Here is a 19,423-nt window from a genome sequence, read left to right as displayed (position 1 = left end):
TGATGCCATTTAAAGTTGAGACAGAGGGGGCCTAAACCAACCTGGCTTATTTTGGCTCTTACCCTAAATGCATCTGAATTTGGAAAAAAAAGTAACCTATGAAACCTCATTAATTTATAATGTTTTGTAGGTAAAATGCTTTGTATCACAAGCTGTGTGGCAACCTGTAATGTGATTAGAGAAAACAAATTATTTGGGAAGAAAAATAATATCATAGTATACTCATCTTGGCTAGACCTCTGAAACTAGTAAACATGGGTTGATATACGGAGCAGTTGGCTAACTCTGATACCCAAATCTTGATCCATATGATGTTAGTAGCTAGTTTATATATGCTTAAACCTGAGCAGGTTTCAATAAAAATAAAAAAAATAAAAAATGTTTTAGCAAACATGAAAATCATGGGTTTTATGCTTCCATCCTAAAACATAATTGAAGCTATAAAACCCAATAGAAAATGATTGCAAACATTATATATCTTGCAGTTAGGAATGCTGTTTAAAATATTCAGCAACCTGTAGCCACCCAACACAACATAATCTACCCATAAACCATACTAAAATCCTTCCTTTCCAATCTTCAGGAGATATATCTAAACCATAAAATTTTTATACATATATATGGTAATATGTTAATGATAATAATTAATATAGACCCATTTTTAATGGTTTAAGATTTTGAAATCTTGATGAAAATTTTAGATGGTTTAAGATTACAGTAAACTAGCTAATGTCTAAAAATACCTAAAAATCAAAGCTATAATATGCAATGTTAGAATCACAGAAATGAGAAGTGATATGAAAGAGTGCAAGGTATGGTCATTTTCTATCTTGAGAGCAGCATAATAAGACATTTGAAGGAAAGTGGGCCTATTTTTAATGAAACTCTCTAGGTCTTATCCATGATGATAGTGTGGATGGTGACGAAGTGCCAGTTAGGGCCATTATTGGAGGAAGATGAGGGAGGGAGGGGATGTGTGGGGGCCCAAAGGAAGTGGACCCCAAAAGTTTGATTGGAAGAGAATCAAACGTCAATTGGATGGAAGAGGTGGGGTTTTGGATTAGGAGGCGCACGTGGGTATGATAAGGCTGACATTTTGACCAATCACCTTCTGTCGGATGCATCAGAGAAGGTGTCACTATGCTATGTGGCCGACAACAGAATAATCAGTTTGCAATTTTCACTCCCTGACCCACTTCACCCCCCAAGATTCCAAAACAAAATTTCGTGGGATTCAAGTATGGTTTGGTTTGAGATTTTGAATTCGAAACATTTAATAAGAAAAGAATTATTATAAATTATTTTTTTCTTAATATAATAATTTTTTTATGGATGCTAGTGATTTCAATTTATAATATTAATGAATGGTTTATTAATTGAGTTAATAAATATAAATAATTTATTTTAGAAAGTTTACTTTATTCACACTGAAATGCACGTCAGAGAAAATAAGATGGTTTTGAAATACACGTGAGAGAAAATAGGATGGTTGATTTTTATTGAAAGGCTTCAACAAAAGTAAAAGCTTTTTTTTTTTTTCTTCCTGTTTTAGTCCTTTGCTTTCTTCTTCTTTCACCAAAAGATAAAGAACAGACAAAAGGGAATACTATTAGGTGTTGGACCATCTCTGCCGTACACGTGGCGCACGTGAATGTGGGTTGGAAGGCAATAATTCAACAGGCCCACGAGAGCAGTTTTGACCACAAATGTCCAAAAAAAAAAAAAAAAAGGAAGAAGCTGTTTTAGAATCCTATTTACGTACTCAGAGAGGTTGTGTTTGGATGCTAACTCTAAAATGGTTTCAATTTTAGACAAGTTCTAGTGTTAAATTGATATAATAAAAGATATTGCTGTTTGGTTTAAGACCAGAGGATCAAAACCAAGCTTCTGAAAATGATGGGCCACCAAGCATTTTTTATCTTCTTTTTTCCCTCACTTACTCATTATAAGCATAATATATACTAAGAACTTAAAACCATAATAATGTTTAAGGGAGGCTAATGGAAGCTATAAGTGATATATTATATTTATATATTAATATATATTTTTATGACACAATTTTGTCTCAAACTGTACTTAAAAAGACCATGTCAAAGTATTTTGTCCTGTAATTTTGTGTCTCAAAAACACTTTTTGGGACATGCCCTATAACAGTTCCAAAAAGGCCAAAAAATTATTTTGATGGATTGGAAACAGTTTTTTGATTTTTGTTATGATTATCACATCTAATCCTCACTTCAAATGATTAAATGGGCCTACATGATACTGTCCCAATATCAAGGATAGTTAATTAAGGTCTGTATGTGCATATCCTAAAACTTTTGTCCTCTCTTATTTAACTTACATTTTAGCTTTAATCATAGAATTTAGAATATGATCTATTTGGCATAATTAGTCAAGATTTATGGCCCATTGAACAGTTTATAACATAGTATACTCAAAAAAAGGGAGAAAAAAGAAGAAGAAAAAAAGCTTATTAGTACTTTTATACTTCTTGATAAGATCATATTAATTATATATATATATACTTTTGAGTGCTTATATTTCCCTGCAATTATTTTACTTTACTGCTAAGTGTGCTTTTGTCAAATTAACTATCATTCTCACTCAAAAAGGGAATGAAAATAGGAAGGGCCATTTTCTTTTATTTTAAATTAATTTAATGAGTGAACAATGAAGGGCTATTTTCTTTTATTTTAAATTAATTTAATGATTGAACAATCTTTCGTTTTTAACATCAAAAGCACTATTGTTTTAGCACCATAATTAAATAAACACGTAGAAGAAATTTATAAATTTTGAAGTTACAATTAGTTTACCAATTTTGTAATAATTTATTCTTTCTAGATATAAAAAGGGAAATTGACCAAAAAAAAAAAAAAGATATATTAAAGACAATTCACAGTAAGTTAAAAAAAAAAAAAAAAAAAACACTTTTCTTGGCATAAAGAATTCACATTAAGTTAAACAGAGAATTGTTATCTAATTAAATGTGTCCGCTCCACGGTTAATTGATCTTTTCCCATTTGCTTATATTTATTGTTATTATTATTTTATTATTTTTTGGTCTTCCCCGGTGAAACTAGTTAGTCTCTCAAGCACGTGTGCGCACATATTACAAAGTGGAAATCAAGACGCCTCGTGTAGATTTTGTAGAAGTCATTATAGCCCATTCTAGTAAGAAAACTCATCGTTTTCTTCAACAATGATCTTGATCCGCGTTTGTATGGGAAGGGAGTGAGAGTTCCAATAAATGTACTTTTCACTTTGTTAACAGAAGAAAATTAGCATACATAAACATATATTAATTAAAACAAAATTACTTCCTAGAAGATTAAGGTTTATATAAATTTATATAGCATAGGGGAAAATTAAGAACAAAAGGGCCAAGTTTATATATATATATATATACACAATAGTTCTATAATGTGAATGATTTTCCATACGAATCATATTTAAATTAAAGCTTTTTGAAAAAAAAAATTTAATAAATATTAGTTTTGTTGTATATATACACAACAAAAGTATATGTTTGTTGAAAAAACATCAGTTTAAATGTGATCTGTATGCGAATCGATCTGTACGTTAAAATTCACTTATATATATATATATATATCCTAATTTTAATTTCAATCTTCTAACTCATGTTAGAAATCTTTTTGATGATGGACCTTCATAAAAATCTTCGTATGCTATATGAAACATTAAAAACCATATACCATTGGAAATTAGAGAAACCGGGCGGTGAAGGAAAAGATCGAAAAGCAGAAAACAGTGGAAACCTGTCAAAGATTGCAACTTGGTCATTTGAACTCCAATTGAAATGCCATATTATAATTACTTTCATATTTGGAAGGAAAAGAATTCAGAAGAAGTATGAAGAATGATCTCAAGAATATCAAGAAAACCATATACATAGAGCTTGTAAATAATATAAATATATATAACAAGGTAATTAATTTTCATTCATTATATATATCTATCCGATATACATCTAGCTTTCAGAAACCATACAAAATTTGTGATAAAAACTCTCCAAGAATATATCATATTCCGCCGCTTCTATTTACAACTAACTACTCCACCCAAAAAAAAAAAAAAAAAATGTAATACAATAGAGAAGAAAAACCAGAATTCCTCCTATTTTCTTCCTTTTTTTTCCCCCTAGGATGAGGAAAGAGCTAATTTAGAAGCTCTTAATCATGCCAACAAAGAAGCATAACCACACACCTCCTTATAATATAAAGCTTAGCTCTTTGCTCTCTAAGAACTCCTCCAACTCCTCTGCTTGAAAACCTTCTCTTAGATCCTCCAATAGTGGCATGGCTTCCCATCTTCATAGCTCTAATTTTTTATTTTTTTTTTGAATTTCTTATTGTTTCCTATATGATCTTTTGGTAGCTAGTAAACTTAAGATTGAAATATTGAAGTTGGGTTTGAATTAAGGGGGTTTATTGAAGTTGGAGATGAGAAAACTGGAGTATATATAGAGGGGAGTATGAAGGTTGGGGGTGTGGTGGTTGTGGTCCTGGCTCACACTGGTCTAGTAAAGAGCCAACGATGGGGCATGAAAGGTCGTGCAGTGCCCCCAAACCCACCAGACAAAACTCATCTGGTCCTACTTCCCCCTTGGGAATCCATGCCCCAACACGTAGGAAAATGATAAAACTATCCATACATTACCCATTTCTCTCTCCTCTCTTTCTCTCTTTCTCTCTCTCTCTCTCTCTATATATATTTGTTTTTGGTGAACTCTATACATATATACATATAATTTTTTTTTTTATCCATGTATCTGGAACAAATTTTTATCCAAAATTTCTCCAATTATATATAATAGAGCATTTTTTATTGTTCTATTATATGTAATTGGATGAAAAATGTGATATGAAGAATTTCAAACAAAAGTTTATCTATAATTTCTGAATAAGAAATTCAGTATATATATCATGGTGTCTAAATACATAGGCATTTGGTCGGCCACTACTTAAAATATATACACACAAACACAGAGATAAGGGCAAGAAAATTTTCTTGTAGTTTTATGAGAGCTATATAGCTAGGTATATAATTGTTAACCCTGTTTGTCTTGTTTTGATTGAGAAAAAAACATATTTTTTCTATTTTTCGAAGTGCTTTTTCCTTTGTTGTTTGTTTTTGATATCTTGAGTGTGATCCACCTAAATAGGCAATAGGAGGAAAAAGGATGGGTGGTGGGTTCGGTTGAATCTTGCATAAGAATGCATATTATAAAAACTAGAATGACTTCATTTTATCATCCTTCTGACTCATAAAATTGTTGCGACAGGTTTTTGATAGGCTATATATATTAATTAGTATGTAGGTATATAATATATATTCTTAATCAATCATATATATTATATGTACATAAAAAATATCAGTATGTGACATGGTCCAGAAATTATTGCATACTATAGGTGTTCATACGTACAGAAAACCAAGGAATAGTTGTGTTCATGAAAGCGATGTATATATATATATATATATATGTACATATATAAATATATAATTTAATTTTATGCATAATTCGCACGATCTAATGTAAATATGGGCTGTATGTCATGTCTTTGAAAATGATGTTCTATGATTTTCACTGTATCAAAAAATTATGATGAATTAACTCTATTTGGTATTTTGACTTTAGGAATATTAATCTCCCCAAGATTTTTTTTTAACTTTTTAATTTGTTCCAAAGTTTTAAATTATGTTCCATTAAGAAAAAGAAAAAAAGAAAAAAGCCTCAAAATTTAGAGATTTCTAAAGTATTTTATTTTATTTTTTTTCTTTTGGTGCGTGATTTCTAAAGTACTTTGATGTTATTGAGCGTTGACAATAAAAATACAAGTGGGTATACAATTTGCTGAATCATAATACACTCTAAAGTGGACAAACAGACAAGAAAATATATAAAAAGCATAATTTGCAGTGCTGCCATATATAAGTTCTTGATTGGATATGTTATATTGTATATACACGTATATTCTTTTGGTAAATATGTATATATATATATATATATGCACACACACACACTTTGAATAAAAAGCTCCACCTGGTCTTGAACAGACTGAAAATCTTGCTGGAATATGTGACAGAGAGTTGTCGCAATGGTGAATCAGACAATTGGAATATCAGGGATTGGAGAAAAAAACTTCCTAATATTTCAATGCATAGCAATTTCTCAATGAAAATGGAATAAAATCATCAGACAACCAAAATCTTCCCAAGGACGAAGAAGAGAAAGAAAAAAAAAAAAAAAATTAAAAAGAAGCTTAAATTCTTGTGCCCAAAATTCCCAAACCCTGTGCAAGTCAAGGGAGTGAAATTTCAAAGCCATGACCAAGATTCCATTATTTGTAATAAACTAATAATAACCAGCTTAATGTTGGGGTTCAAATCAATAAAATAGTTGATGAGGCTCACAACCCAACTAAGTGATTGATTAAAATTATAGTTAGACATTAAATTAAGACTTAACCAAAAGCAAAGCAAGATACCCACTTGCTCAGTCTCGTGTTCCTCCCAGTTTGCATAGGACACCAACTTTCACTAACCCTCGTTAATCTAATTAATAATAATAATAATCAAATTCCCATTTTTTTCCTTTTTTCTTTTTTTTATTCTTCATTTGAGCAGTTTGAAGCTGTCATTATCGAACAAGGAGCTAACCTTTCAAATTTTTTTTTTTTATTTGGCGCTTCTTCCCTAATTTATCTATTAATTGATTAAAAAAAATTAACATGGGAACATATATTATAAGATGCCTTTTGTAGTGTTTCTTTGCTTTTGCGATATATTGTGTGCATAAATATATATACAATTGGGGTTAATCTAACCAGAGTGTTATTGAGTTTAGGTCAATAATTTAACATTTACTTATCAAACTAATTAACCATCAAATGAAGCACAAAAAATTGAGACGGCTTCATGGTTGGGCCACCAAACTTTTCTCTTGTCAAATAAATTTCATAGAAGGTGGACCGTTATGAGAGATATGCTACATATATCAACAAACAATAATAATAATATATTTTAATTTTGAGTATTAGAATTCAAATTTAGAATGGTTTTGTCACTGTATTGTGAAGGACTACTTTAGTGTGTATTTTATAATATTTATATGCTTTTCAACAAAAGCTGTGAAATTTTACAATCCAAATTGGACATGTTAATTTATCAAAAAATAAAAATAAAAATGGACATGTTAATTGCAAGCTAGCAATATTAATCATATCTTTAATTTACTCTACATTTGTTGTTTGTATATTATGCATGTTGTAGAGTATCAGACACCCAAAGCTTTAGGATCGAATTCCAAAAAAAATATATATATATATAGGGTAGTGAAAATTGGAGAGACAAGGGTGCTAAATTTAATCTTTCTGAAAAAATAAAAAGCTCCAGAATCAAAGTGTGTCCCAGGTTTTATAGTTTGTAGCAAAAAGTGTCTCATGCTGTGTTTGTTGTAGCTTTTTTTAAAATAAGAATTTGGCATTGTTGTAGTACGAGTGAACAAGAAGGTCAGAGTTGCACGTGAAGTTCTCGTGATTCGAAATGTCATTGCCTGTGAAAGACTCTAACACATATATATCTTAATCAACTTGATTAATCTTTTTTTATTATTATATTATTATTTTATCTTATCTCCAAAGCTTTTTGAATCCATTGTTTTATATACTTTTTTTTTAATTTCCATCACCATACTTGCTCATGCTGCTTTCTAATTAAGGAATTAAAACTGCCCTTTTCCCTCTCACATGCTGTACTTTTCCACCAATTTCACCAAAAAAAAGAAAAGAAAAAAGAAATTAAAATAAAATAATATAAAAATCCCACAAATTTACATAAATTGGTCACTTGGGGCATGTGGGAAACACCAAATTTGAGTACCAATTTCGCAGATAATTAGCAATTACAGTTGTATTCTTACAGGCATATCGGATTTTGGCAGGCTTTGTTTAACAGCAAGCCTTAATTTGCATAAACCTCCATGTTTTTATCAAATTATATATATAGCGTGCTAATTACAGTTTCTTCTATTTCTTTTTTTTTTTTTTTCTTTGTTATTCTTCCACCGTACAAGATATTTTAGTACATTAAATGGTTATATTCGTGCTCGTTGACTATATAAATTTATGTATAAATGTATGTATATATATATATATGTATGGCCAGCAAAGCCGTTGCTGGTTTTGATACAAAACCAGATTTTAGCATGTTAGATGACTAAGTTTTCCTCTCTTAGTGATCCAATGTGTTTGCTGGTAATGATGAGTTTTATTTTTATTTTTTATTTTTTTGTGGAAATAAAAGAAGGGAAAGAGTAGAGGAAATTCTTGGGAAGATGTTTGGAAATGATAGTACTAGTAGTCCTTTATGTCAGGGATTGAATGGTAGATGAGGAGGAAATATTTGCATCAAATTTGACTGGAACTGCATCAGAAAGAAGGAACGGGAGGGTTACTATGAGCTGGATTGATGATGAAACAAAAAAATGTATTACAAAATATGCAAAATTTTTTTATTATTTATGATCGATGTTGATAACCAATAAAATTATTGTAGATATGATAATTGTTAATTGAACACGTTTAAATTATATATTAATTTTTAATTTTAAAAAATAAACTTTTAAGTAATTATTTAAATTATCAAATAATATATAAATTTTATTAGTAATGGTAATTAATTATAATAAATAGAAATTTTCATTGAAAAATATTAAAAAAAATTTTTTGTATAGAGGTGAAAGATTTGACATTGAGCTATTGTGTGAAGGAAAATTATGTTTTTTTGGGTAAAAAAAGAAAAAAAAAATTTGTAATGCAAGATTAATATCTAATATATGATTTACAAAATTTAGTTGAATTACTGAGAACTTTTTATGATAAGGGTAATTGACACCTTTGTTTCTAAGTTATCAACATCTAATAAATGATTTACAAAATTTAGTTGAATTATAGAGAATTTTTTATGATAAGGGTAGTTGTCACTTTTGTTTCTAAGTTAGTAATAGGTTAGTATTTCTTGAGAAATTCAAGTAAACGATGTGGAATATATAATACATAAATGGTTAAATCATTAGAAATAAACAAATGGCAAATGTCAATTAATTGACTTTTATGGGATACAAAAATCTATTGGATTTGAAATTTTAGTATCAAAGTTAAATGTATGGTTTTTCACTTGAACCTCTTTGTGTGACTTAGAGTGTCAAATTCAATTAAAATTAAAGGGACGTACGTTTATTAGGTATCAATTAACATTTTCCATTTGCGTGTACGTTTTGTTTAAATTTGATCTTGTAAGTGTGAATTCTTTGTAAAGACAAGAGCTTTTACCAGATACCCTTTAATTATTCGATGAGGATGACAACCCGATTTAAGATACATTCACTTCGAAAAGATTTGAGAGTCCAAAATTTGGATTCTTTAGATCTGCATTTTCTCATTAACGGTATCAAGAATTTTACTAACATGTTTAGCAAGATATGTGTCAAGGTGACGTGTTAATATATCATGGATTAGAAAATTAATATAATATAAATATGGATAAATAAAATTTTAAAAGGATAAATATAATTAAATATAAATTAATAAAATAATTCTACTTACATCATTCTTAAAAGGCATATGGTAATGCTAAAGCTAAAATGCTGATCAAAGAACAAGCTACGACTGTATGGCTAGCTGACCCCAGCAAGAGTACTACCAGGGAAAGCGCCATTGCCCCACAGGTTTCCATTCTAAAACCACTATAAAAAAGTTTAAAATATGCTTCCCATTCACTTCATTAGTTAGTATTCTATATAATAATTTTGTAATCCCAATGGAATTAATATACATTTATATTCAAAGATTCCAGGTATGCTTATACTAGATTCCAGCTAAGTTCTTTTTACCTTAAGGATCATTCTCTGGTTTTTTTCCAAGGTGCTCAGTTAATATTGCTACACAAAAAATTTACAAAAAGAGCAAAAAAATAGAAGGAAAAAAAAAAAAAAAACTATATGTATTCACAAGTTCATTCCTCCCTGGGAATCCACCTACTCCACCATAAACTCTTGCGACGCCGGTTAAGCTCATCCATGCTCTCATTCAATGTTTTGACAATCTTTCTCTGCAGCCGGAGAGCTGAAGCAAGTGCATTCCTTTGTGGACTGGCCTTCTTCTTAGGCTGACCCATTTCCTGAACAATCAAAGATGACCAAAATGAAAAGTAATCCAAGTAAGAGGGTCATTTTTACATACAAATCTTGTAAGGAAAGTTTTGATATACAGTTTAGATACAGACTCTGAACTCCTGGAGTTGAGCTTCTGTGAATCCACCATCTTGCTTGGTTCCTGATTTTGCCATATGACGAATAATCCACTTGGCAGCTTCCTCATAGTCTTGTTGTGTGGCTCGAAAGAGTTGCATCCTCAGCTTCTGCATGAATGACAAAGCTAAAATGCCTTCCCTGTCGAAGTAGGGATGAGCTAAAGCTCCTTTTGCACTGATTCTTTGTCTCGCTTTGTATCGAACCATTGATGTTAGGAGTTCCCATCCAATTCCACCATCCAAATCCAATAACTCGAAACCTCTTCGTAGATCAGCGGAAGCACGAGGCTCAATGCTTTTCCTCCATGCAACCAAGTCGTAATCACACCTTTTTAACTGACGGTTGAATTGTATGAGGCCACTGTCACTGCGTAATGCAGGGAATGCCTACATGAAGAAGATTGTTAGGGATATACCATTCAGAATCCAGCATTCTTTGAATTGGAACCATAACTTTTTAGCATTCTAGGAATTGAATTGAATTTGTATGAACCTTCTAAATGTACCAGATTGTAGATTAAAACAAAATGTCACACTGCTTTGAGGTGTTGTACATGAAAGCCATTGTGGTCTTAAAATCTTATGAGGAGGGGGGGGGGGGGGGGAAGAGAAAAAATAGAAGGCTAAATTCTATGTATAACCACAAAAAACTACTTAATAATTTGATTACTCACCATCTGTAGGAATATGAGACCAGCACTGTAGATATCGAATCTATCGGGCAAATTCAGCTGTTTAAGAAAATATTGTCCAAATCACAAAAGCAGCTCAATTTTCTGAGAAAGGAAGAAAGCTAGATGATGAACAAGCTTGGAATGGTTCATGGTTACACCTGCCAAAGGACTGGGGATAGCGCTGTTGCCACTGGAGCTGAGGGTGCTGATGGAGTTTGGGTGCTCATAATGTACTGTTCTGGTGCAGCATACCTGGAAAATGGATCAAAGAACTCATAATGCCTTGTTTTAAGAAAACATATGATTCCAAATTGGGATTTGAAACGAATGATAAGTGCCAAACTGAATTTTAGGTATCCAGTAGAGATTCAAATTAGAAGGCTCTTTTGTGAAAGATTCTAAAATTTTAGCTGGCCAGTTGTTTCAAGTGGTCTTTGACATGTCACATTTAATAAGCACATTAGCTTGTGAAAGATTTCAACAAAGTTTTCATCCATAATTCAGATCATACACCAGAAGTTATGAAATTTGGACAGATAAAATTGCTCCTTGTAACATGTCAATAGCTACCTAGATTGTGTAGAGAAACGGAAGATACCTTGGATCCAAAAGAAACTCCTTTGGAATGTAGTTGATGCCCACTCTTAAATCTGCTGCAGCTCCAAGATCAATAATCTTGAATGTACGAGAACCTGCTCACCATTACGATTGAGAAAAGTTATAAAATTTGAAGCAAATTGAACTTTGCCTACTTCCTATGGAGTACGTAAAGGAGTACTGTTACTACCCTCAGAGAATATAACATTTTGCGGCTTAATATCCCTATGCACAATCCCTGTTGAGTGAAGACCATCTAAAGCAAATAAAAGCTGTCTCATAACTGTTTGAATGATACTATTTTCCCTTTCCAACCCTTTAGGCAAGTCCTGTACTTCTCCAAGAAGCATTGTTTCAACCTGAAATATTATTTAACCGATAAACCTTGGCAGTTAGAAAGTTAAGCTTAAAAAAATAGTCATAGAATATTTTCAGGCCAATGAGAGAAAGTACAAACATTGTAGGGAAATTCTTTACTCTGCATTAAATCAGAAAGTGTGGCTTCCCCTTCAAACCTCCATATAAGCCAATATTCAGCTCCTTTCTTTCCAGAACTCTGGAATCAGTTTCATGATAGTTATAAATATGGGGAAAAGCCTAAAATGTAAAATGAAAAATAAAATTATATCTCAACTTCATAAGATTTTGATACCCTTAAATCATAAGGTACTAGAAGTCATTATAGGGCAACACCTCAAGAAAGCCGTATAAAAAATCCGCACAGCTGTTCGCACAAGCTCTTCGCACACGCTCATTCATCCAAATCTCTACTGCTCCATATTCAGTAGCCTTTTTCAAGACTAGGTCACCTTCTTTCTAGTAACAACCAAAAAAAAAAAAAAAAAAAAAAAAAAAAAAAACACACACTTCAACCTACTAATTATTTATCTCATAATCTTAATACTAACCATTTTATCTCTTCAATCATCAAACCCACATGATTAATAAAAACAAATGCTATTGAACTGTTATCATACAGATATAACGATTAAATTTTGAACTTAAAAGCAATTTAATCTACATTAAAGTTAATTAGGCCAAAAAATAACAGACAGAAAATGTAAAAAGAAAGATTGATATAGAGTTCAAACCAACAAAATCATACCTTGGAAGCAGGTTTCTTGGCATGTGAAGCTTTATAAACCACTCCAAAAGCTCCCTCACCCAACTTCTTCCCCAAAACAAAATCATCCTGCCAAACAAAACCGATATCATAAAATTAAAAAAAAAAATATATATATATATATATATGAAAAACCCCAAACTCCAATTAAAATAAAAAATTCCGATAGAACCACAAAAATTTAAAACGGGTCTGCAAGACCCACCTTCCGAAAAGTGGGTCTGAAAATCCTCTCGACGAAAGCTAGAACAAACATGTCAAAGAAACCAGGAGCCACACCAGGAGTGGCCCAAAGATAAGACAAAGCACCCAAAGCCAATACCGCACCAGGAGCTGTAAGCGTTAACCCACTAGACTTGGGAAGAGTGCTCCTGTATATAATATCACCACACTCCATCACCGTACATGGAAGCCCTACTCCCACACCCAGAAAAAGGTCCCAAACCCCATTGATCAGCTCTCCTCCACCCGAAGCACAGACTCTAAATCTTTGCGGATTCGAGCTTCGAACTATTGACTGAGTGTTGGTTTTGATCCTGAGCTTCTTCCCCAGAAATGGCGGGTGGAGTTTGGGAACCCCTCCTATCCCCACCCCTCCTGCTGCAATACTAGCCGCCATGGCCGCACGGAGACACAGCTTAGAGAACTTATTTATTTATTCTTTTTGTGGGGTAAAATCCAAAGACTACTAACTAGTCACTGTGAATTATTTGAAAGAATCTGCATTCAGATTTTAGATCAAATTGGCACCACAAGTCAGTCTGTCTCTCTCTCTCTCTCTCTCTCTAATTCTGTGTGAGTTGGGGTTTTATAGTGACAGTTATTTCTGGTATTTTTGTGGTGAGAAATTGCTCAAGTAGGATTGAAGGAAGAGGAACAATATCCACCACAAATCACGCGTAGCATAAATTCTGGGCTGGGCTTGGGTGTATCTGTACCTGTTTGGGCTATAGATATTTGTTAGGCTCAAATGGCCCAATTTATGGCCGACTGAAATTCCCATAGTGGTACCATTGAAGTTTGGAGAGTTCAGCCCATTATCCCTGGTTTGGGGGGTTTAATGAAATATACCCATACATTCTCATATTTTTTTCCATTTATCCTTCTATATCTATTTTGTCTTCAATAAAAATTTAAAATGACTTGAATATCCTTTTTTTTTTCTTTTTTTTTTTCTTCCTTACTTCGAGAGACCCACATCAGATAATCCTGCACCTATTTTGTTCCAAATTCCTGCATTTTTTCTTCATTCTTTCCACAGATAATCTCTCCCATTAAAAACAAAAAGACTTCTGCTTTCTTTTTTCTCCGTGAAAAAGCATCCGTCACTTTAGTTATCTGTGTATTTTTTTTTTTCAGTTGGATTATTTGCAAAAATAAAAAAAATAAGTAGCTTGATACATGGGAAAAAGTTATTGAAGAGACCCAAAGGGGCGCTTCTGAGGTGCTTCCCTTCTAAGAACCAAGCGACAAGAGTGATGGCAGTTTTGGATATTCTATCGAGCCATTCCCAGGATGAAGAGTACCTTGGAGACCAGTCAAAGGCTACTTGGGATGAAGATCCTGTTATAAAGGCTGTCTTTGAACACTCCAATGGCAAGTTGAGGAGTTTGAAGGCTTCGTTGACAAAAGGAATGCTAACAATGATTTGAAGAACATTAAAAAAAAAAAAAAAATGATTTGAAGAACCAAATTGAAACTGATGTTTTACCGGAAAAGAAAATGAATTTTACTTGATTTTATATTGAATAAGGGTAATTTAGAAATATTAAAAAAGGAATGATTAACTTTGGATTTTTAAATTTTTTTTTTGGGCAGATTTTTTTTTTTTTAGTATTAAAAAACCAGATATTACTGCATTTAGATTTTTCCATCATGATGATGCATAAATTATTCGAGTATAAATTATTCCAAGTTTTTTATTCAATCTATAAAACTATAAAAAAAATTGTAAATATTGTTTCATGAATTTATTATTTATTTTATCAAATTATTCTACTAATTTGATCTAAAATACACATTCAAAAATTATAAAAGTAAAATAGAAAATATGGTATAGTTTAGGAAAGAAGAAATTAGAATGTTAACAGTTTCTGTTCATTTAGTATAACATATGAAAATAAAAATTTTGTTTATAAAATTTGTATAATAAATTTTTTTACAAATTTTTTTCATTAAGAATATTTAATTATAAATAAAAAAAATTATATTAAATATTTATTAAATTTTCAATAGAAAAAAATTTAAAATTTAAATTTTTTAAAAATAATATAAAAAATTATTTTTAATCAACAAATAATTGTTAATTCTGGCTAAATAACTTCAATTTTTTAACCCAAAAAAAAAATTTAACAATCAAATAAAGTTTTTGAACCAAAAAAAAAAAACTCTGGGAAGCAAACTCTGAGAGTACGCCTTTGTAATAATTTTTCTCACAAAAGTACCCTCCGTTACTCATTTAATTTACAAGCTAAACCCACTCCATCTTCCTAGTCCCAGTGTTCTTTTCCAAACTCTTAAAGCTTCCCACCAAAATAAGTTCGTCCTTCTTCAATCTTTATTCATAGGCCCCTTTTATAGACGAATTCAGATTTTCCTAACCGCTTTTGTAATCCTCCAAAGTTTAAAGCTTTCAATTTCTCCTTCGAATCCTTTTTCCATTTGTTTGGCTGTGGAGGAAAAAAGAAAAAAAAAAAAAAAAAAAAGGTCAGCAGTTAGCATTACAATTTCAATATTGCCAACAGTTGAGATTGCTTGTTGTTTAAATATGCCATTTTTTCGCAACATGGTCACCTGAAATTTATTTTCTTGCATTTTCTCTGCACCCAAATTGCTAAATTAATTGTTTGGCAGAGTGTGTGTGTGAGAGTGAGGCTCTGTATAGAGGGTGGTTTGGTTAATTAAAAATATGGGAAAATGACTTTAACATCCATTAGTCCAAACCTACTGTGCGAAAATCAGATTTTTAAGTTTAAATACGAAAAAACACATAATTATGACTTAAACATTGAGCTCTAATTAGATTTTAGACTAACTTAAACATGTATATGTATGTTGGTATATTATGATACTGTCATTTTGGAGATGTTATTCCATGAGAATAACAATGTCATATACATTCAGAAATTTGGATAGTAAAGGACTTAAAACCAGTTTGGTAATTTCTTGCATCTTTTCCCTAGTCTTCATCATAGTGTCTTAATACGAACGCGGAAGTATCTTGCATAGCAGGTGTTTGTTAGAATGTCAACGACATATGAACCTGCTTCTAAAACTCCATTGGTTTTATTTAGCTCTTTATTTATGATACAATATGACGGCATGAGTTTGAATCCCATGTTTGTTGTTGAAAGTCCATAGACAATGGTGGTTTCATGGGCTACAAGAACTTGTATGCCAATTCCACTTCCTCTGCATGCAGCTGCGGTCCCTACTGCTCCAACTTCTAGCTGCACCACCAATCTATTTAGATTATATGGTCCCAGTAGAGGCCCATTTAGTTTCTATATCGTCGAAAAACAACCAAAAATGAGAACTTTTGCTGTGGAGCCGAACCAAGTATCAGTTTTTCAAACCCATCAAGGAAATTGGGAAGATCCTGATGACGGCAGTGCCAGTGAATACGGTGAAGAAGATGAAGAAGTGGAAGAAAATGACTTGGATTATGAAAGCGACTGGGAAGAAGAGAAAGACGACCCAACTGCAACTACAGCTACTGTTGAAAAGACTTCAGCGAACAAGTACGAAGAGGATCTTGTGAAAGGTTATTGGTCCCCTTTTTCCGATAATTGAGGCCAAGGCCAAAAATTTTATAGATTTCAATTGAATCAGTTCATGCATATCAATATATCATAACAATAAATTCATAGTACTGAATTTGTATTAGGTCCCAAATGCATGGGAATGTGAATAGAAGTAAGATTTTGTTTTATTCTATCCTCGTTTATTCGCAAAGCCATTCATGGTTTATTTTTTAAACTTAAAAGAGTATGCATATTTACCTGTATGGGTGACCTGGCCCTACTTTGGCCCTTAAGTTAGTAAGAAAGATTGTGAATGCTGTATTTTTTTTTTTTTTGTTTTGTCTCATTTTTTTTTTTTTTTTTTTTTTTTTTTTGATCATTGTGAATGCTGTATTTGGTAAATACGATTGCATATCAGCGATAAAGTGCCGCTGGAACTCTATAATCAGGCTGAAACGCTTCCTCTTCTTGGACATAAGTGTAAACTTTCTTCCCTTTAGAATAAAAGTAAGTGAGCTCCATTGTTAGCCAAGTAGTATCTTCTCGTTTGGATTCTGCTATGCACTAGACAAATAGAATCCTAAATTTTACTCTGTATCTTGCATCAGTTAAATGTTGCACTTGCTTGTCATTGATTAGAATTCAAGATAAAATGTTTTCTTAATTTTATGGATCCATCTTTTTGTGTCTCGTGTATGCCATATTATTTTCATGTTGTCTAATTAATAAAGACTTACTGACATACTTTTTCCTTTATATAAAACCTTGAAGTTTGCTTTCTTTCAGCTCCTGGGCAAAGATTATCACTTATCACCTTTCTCTGATTTGCAGAGATTGAACAACTTTTGGAACCAGAAGAACTAGCAATTTTGCAACAGTCTGCTACTTTCAACCTTGATAAGATATCATCGGTAGTTGCTGGATTAATTTTTCTTTTTTCTACTAATCTAAAATTTGACAATATATATCCTTGCTCTTACCATTGTGGAGGTAACATCTGCCACTCACTAAGGCGTATTGATTGTTCATAAATGTCAAATATAAACTTTCTTAACTGCTGAAGGACTGATTCTTCATTTGTCTTTATTTGTTTGAAAAAAAGCAATAATTCTTTTACTCTCATGTCTCAGGCAAAATGGAGCCCACTCCATACTCTTGCACTATCAGGGCAGATTAGCTTCATGGACAGTCTAATTGATCAAGGGATAGATATTGATTGTGTTGATAAGGTGAGTTCGAGCTTTGTTTCCATCTTTTTACCGGATATCAGGAACCGTAATTCTATGGATTTTGCTGGAACAGGATGGTCTAACTGCTCTTCACACAGCAATCATAGGCAAAAAGGAAGCTGTTATTAGTCATCTATTGAGGAAAGGTGCAAACCCTCATGTCAAAGATAAGGTAAGGATCGAGTTTAAGCAAAATTTCTTCCACCTTATTTTCTTCAAGGAAACGTTGTTTTATGATTTTGTCACCATGACAGGATGGTGCTACACCACTTCATTATGCAGTTCAAGTTGGTGCTATGCAAACTGTGAAGCTATTGATAAAGTACAGAGTTGATGTCAATGTTGCAGATAATGTGAGCACCATCTAAAACGTTTCCTACATACAATTGATTTAGCTTTGTCCATGTCTTGTTAACGATGTAATATTTTCAGGAGGGTTGGACGCCATTGCACGTTGCTCTGCAAAGTAGAAATAGAGATATAGCAAAAATTTTGTTAGTCAATGGTGCAGATAGAACCAGAAGAAATAAGGTAACCTTGTCAATTAGAGTTTCATAGCTTACTTTTATTGGGCAATTTCCAACCTGCGTGATGATGTAGATAACACTGGTTTAAGTAGAATATTTATAGGATCAGATTAAATCTTGTTTAGAAAACATTATTACCATTTTCTGATTAATTTGGCCAACATTAGGAAAGTGCAAGCTAGGACATGGTAGATCAGAATTGAGCTGTGTAAGGTGCTAATAAGATAATCTGTTGGTTTCTTTTCTGTGATACAATGCTGCTACTCTCTGGTTCTCATGGTTCTCCATCCTATTTACTTGCTTAACTGATATATTACTTTGACATTTCAAATTCACATTCTACCATATATAAAGGTATATGACAAATACAAAGCAGAGATTATATGAATCTGTGGATACAGCGATGTTGGAAATAAGGATTTTTTTTTTTAAATTATTATTATTTAAAAAAAAAAAAAAAAGAATTTTTGTGTTGTTTTCCTTTCTGCTTTTTATGGAAATGCATTTAACATTATTCATTATTGTGTTTAGGATGGGAAAACACCATTGGACCTCAGCCTTTGTTATGGAAAAGATTTCAAGTCTTATGACCTTGCTAAGTTATTGAAGGTGGTGCCAGAAAGAGATCTTTGACATTGGTGATGCAGAAGTTTTAAGATTCCAAACCTCAAGGAAAATACTAATTTTTCAACTCCTGTAGTGTCATATCTGAAAATATACGAAATCTATGATAGGATGCTATATGTGTACTCCCTAGTTTAATGAGAAATGTGTAGCAATTTGTTGATAAATTAGTTCTTGATATCGAGCACTAGTAATTTACTACTGAGAAGAGAGCTAGTTTATTATTATAAGTCTAAAGCATCCATTTGACAAGAGTTTTTTTTTAGGCTTAAAAACTATATTTAATAGTTAAAAGCTTTTTAATCAAAAAGGAAGATATTTGCTAGAAATCAACAATTACTTGTCGATAAAATAATTTCTTTTAATCTATTTAAAAGAAATCCAAAATTTAAATTTATTTTAATTTTTTTTAATTTATATGAAAAATCAAACGAATATATGCAGTTTTTTTATTTCCAATCAAATATTTTTTTTAATAAAAAAATTTTCAAAAAAATTTATTAAATATAACTCTAATTTTATTTTCTTCCTCTTATACCGACTTTAAAAGTCCTTTTTCAGAAATTAC

The 19,423-nt window shown here is 31.7% G+C and overlaps 3 protein-coding genes across 4 annotated transcripts; 1 reads left to right on the top strand and 2 right to left on the bottom strand.

The window, feature by feature from the left end:
- Positions 1-3,922: 3,922 nt before the first annotated feature.
- Positions 3,923-4,682, bottom strand: LOC107429521 (small polypeptide DEVIL 4). Its single transcript, XM_016040224.4, has one exon. It carries the CDS (start codon positions 4,338-4,340, stop codon positions 4,197-4,199), a length of 144 nt encoding a protein of 47 aa, XP_015895710.1. The 5' UTR covers positions 4,341-4,682; the 3' UTR covers positions 3,923-4,196.
- A 5,095-nt stretch (positions 4,683-9,777) lies between these two features.
- LOC107429520 (serine/threonine-protein kinase STN7, chloroplastic) lies at positions 9,778-13,524 on the bottom strand. Of its 2 annotated transcripts, none has more exons than XM_016040223.4 (10): positions 12,938-13,523; positions 12,715-12,801; positions 12,303-12,425; positions 12,067-12,165; positions 11,800-11,968; positions 11,611-11,704; positions 11,171-11,264; positions 11,013-11,069; positions 10,312-10,725; positions 9,778-10,206 (listed from the first exon to the last, which is right to left on the bottom strand). In XM_016040223.4, the coding sequence occupies exons 1-10, from the start codon at positions 13,349-13,351 to the stop codon at positions 10,042-10,044; spliced, it is 1,716 nt and encodes a 571-aa protein (XP_015895709.3). In that variant the 5' UTR covers positions 13,352-13,523; the 3' UTR covers positions 9,778-10,041. The 2 variants fall into 2 exon arrangements, with proteins under 2 accessions (XP_015895709.3, XP_024934233.3); XM_025078465.3 differs by having other exon boundaries at positions 10,066-10,206; positions 10,297-10,725; positions 12,938-13,524.
- A 1,592-nt stretch (positions 13,525-15,116) lies between these two features.
- LOC107429498 (ankyrin repeat domain-containing protein EMB506, chloroplastic) lies at positions 15,117-19,085 on the top strand. The gene is made up of 8 exons (XM_060813642.1): positions 15,117-15,438; positions 16,086-16,495; positions 17,307-17,386; positions 17,606-17,704; positions 17,778-17,876; positions 17,959-18,057; positions 18,137-18,235; positions 18,763-19,085. The coding sequence occupies exons 2-8, from the start codon at positions 16,096-16,098 to the stop codon at positions 18,862-18,864; spliced, it is 978 nt and encodes a 325-aa protein (XP_060669625.1). The 5' UTR covers positions 15,117-15,438; positions 16,086-16,095; the 3' UTR covers positions 18,865-19,085.
- Positions 19,086-19,423: the final 338 nt, after the last annotated feature.

This window comes from Ziziphus jujuba, chromosome 12 (genome assembly GCF_031755915.1).
Source record: "Ziziphus jujuba cultivar Dongzao chromosome 12, ASM3175591v1".
Taxonomy (NCBI): domain Eukaryota; kingdom Viridiplantae; phylum Streptophyta; class Magnoliopsida; order Rosales; family Rhamnaceae; genus Ziziphus; species Ziziphus jujuba.
The sequence above is the reverse complement of the archived record's forward strand: the minus strand, read 5'-3'. Positions and strand labels throughout refer to the sequence as shown.

Coding starts and splice junctions, on each gene's coding strand:
- LOC107429521 (XM_016040224.4), bottom strand. CDS start 4,340: ATGAAGATGGGAAGCCATGCCACTATTGGAGGATCTAAGAGAAGGTTT.
- LOC107429520 (XM_016040223.4), bottom strand. CDS start 13,351: ATGGCGGCTAGTATTGCAGCAGGAGGGGTGGGGATAGGAGGGGTTCCC. Junction 12,426..12,714: donor CCAAGAAACCTGCTTCCAAG/GTATGATTTTGT, acceptor GGTTGTTACTAG/AAAGAAGGTGACCTAGTCTT. Junction 11,265..11,610: donor GAGTTTCTTTTGGATCCAAG/GTATCTTCCGTT, acceptor TCCATTTTCCAG/GTATGCTGCACCAGAACAGT.
- LOC107429498 (XM_060813642.1), top strand. CDS start 16,096: ATGGTGGTTTCATGGGCTACAAGAACTTGTATGCCAATTCCACTTCCT. Junction 17,877..17,958: donor ACCCTCATGTCAAAGATAAG/GTAAGGATCGAG, acceptor TCACCATGACAG/GATGGTGCTACACCACTTCA. Junction 18,236..18,762: donor ATAGAACCAGAAGAAATAAG/GTAACCTTGTCA, acceptor TATTGTGTTTAG/GATGGGAAAACACCATTGGA.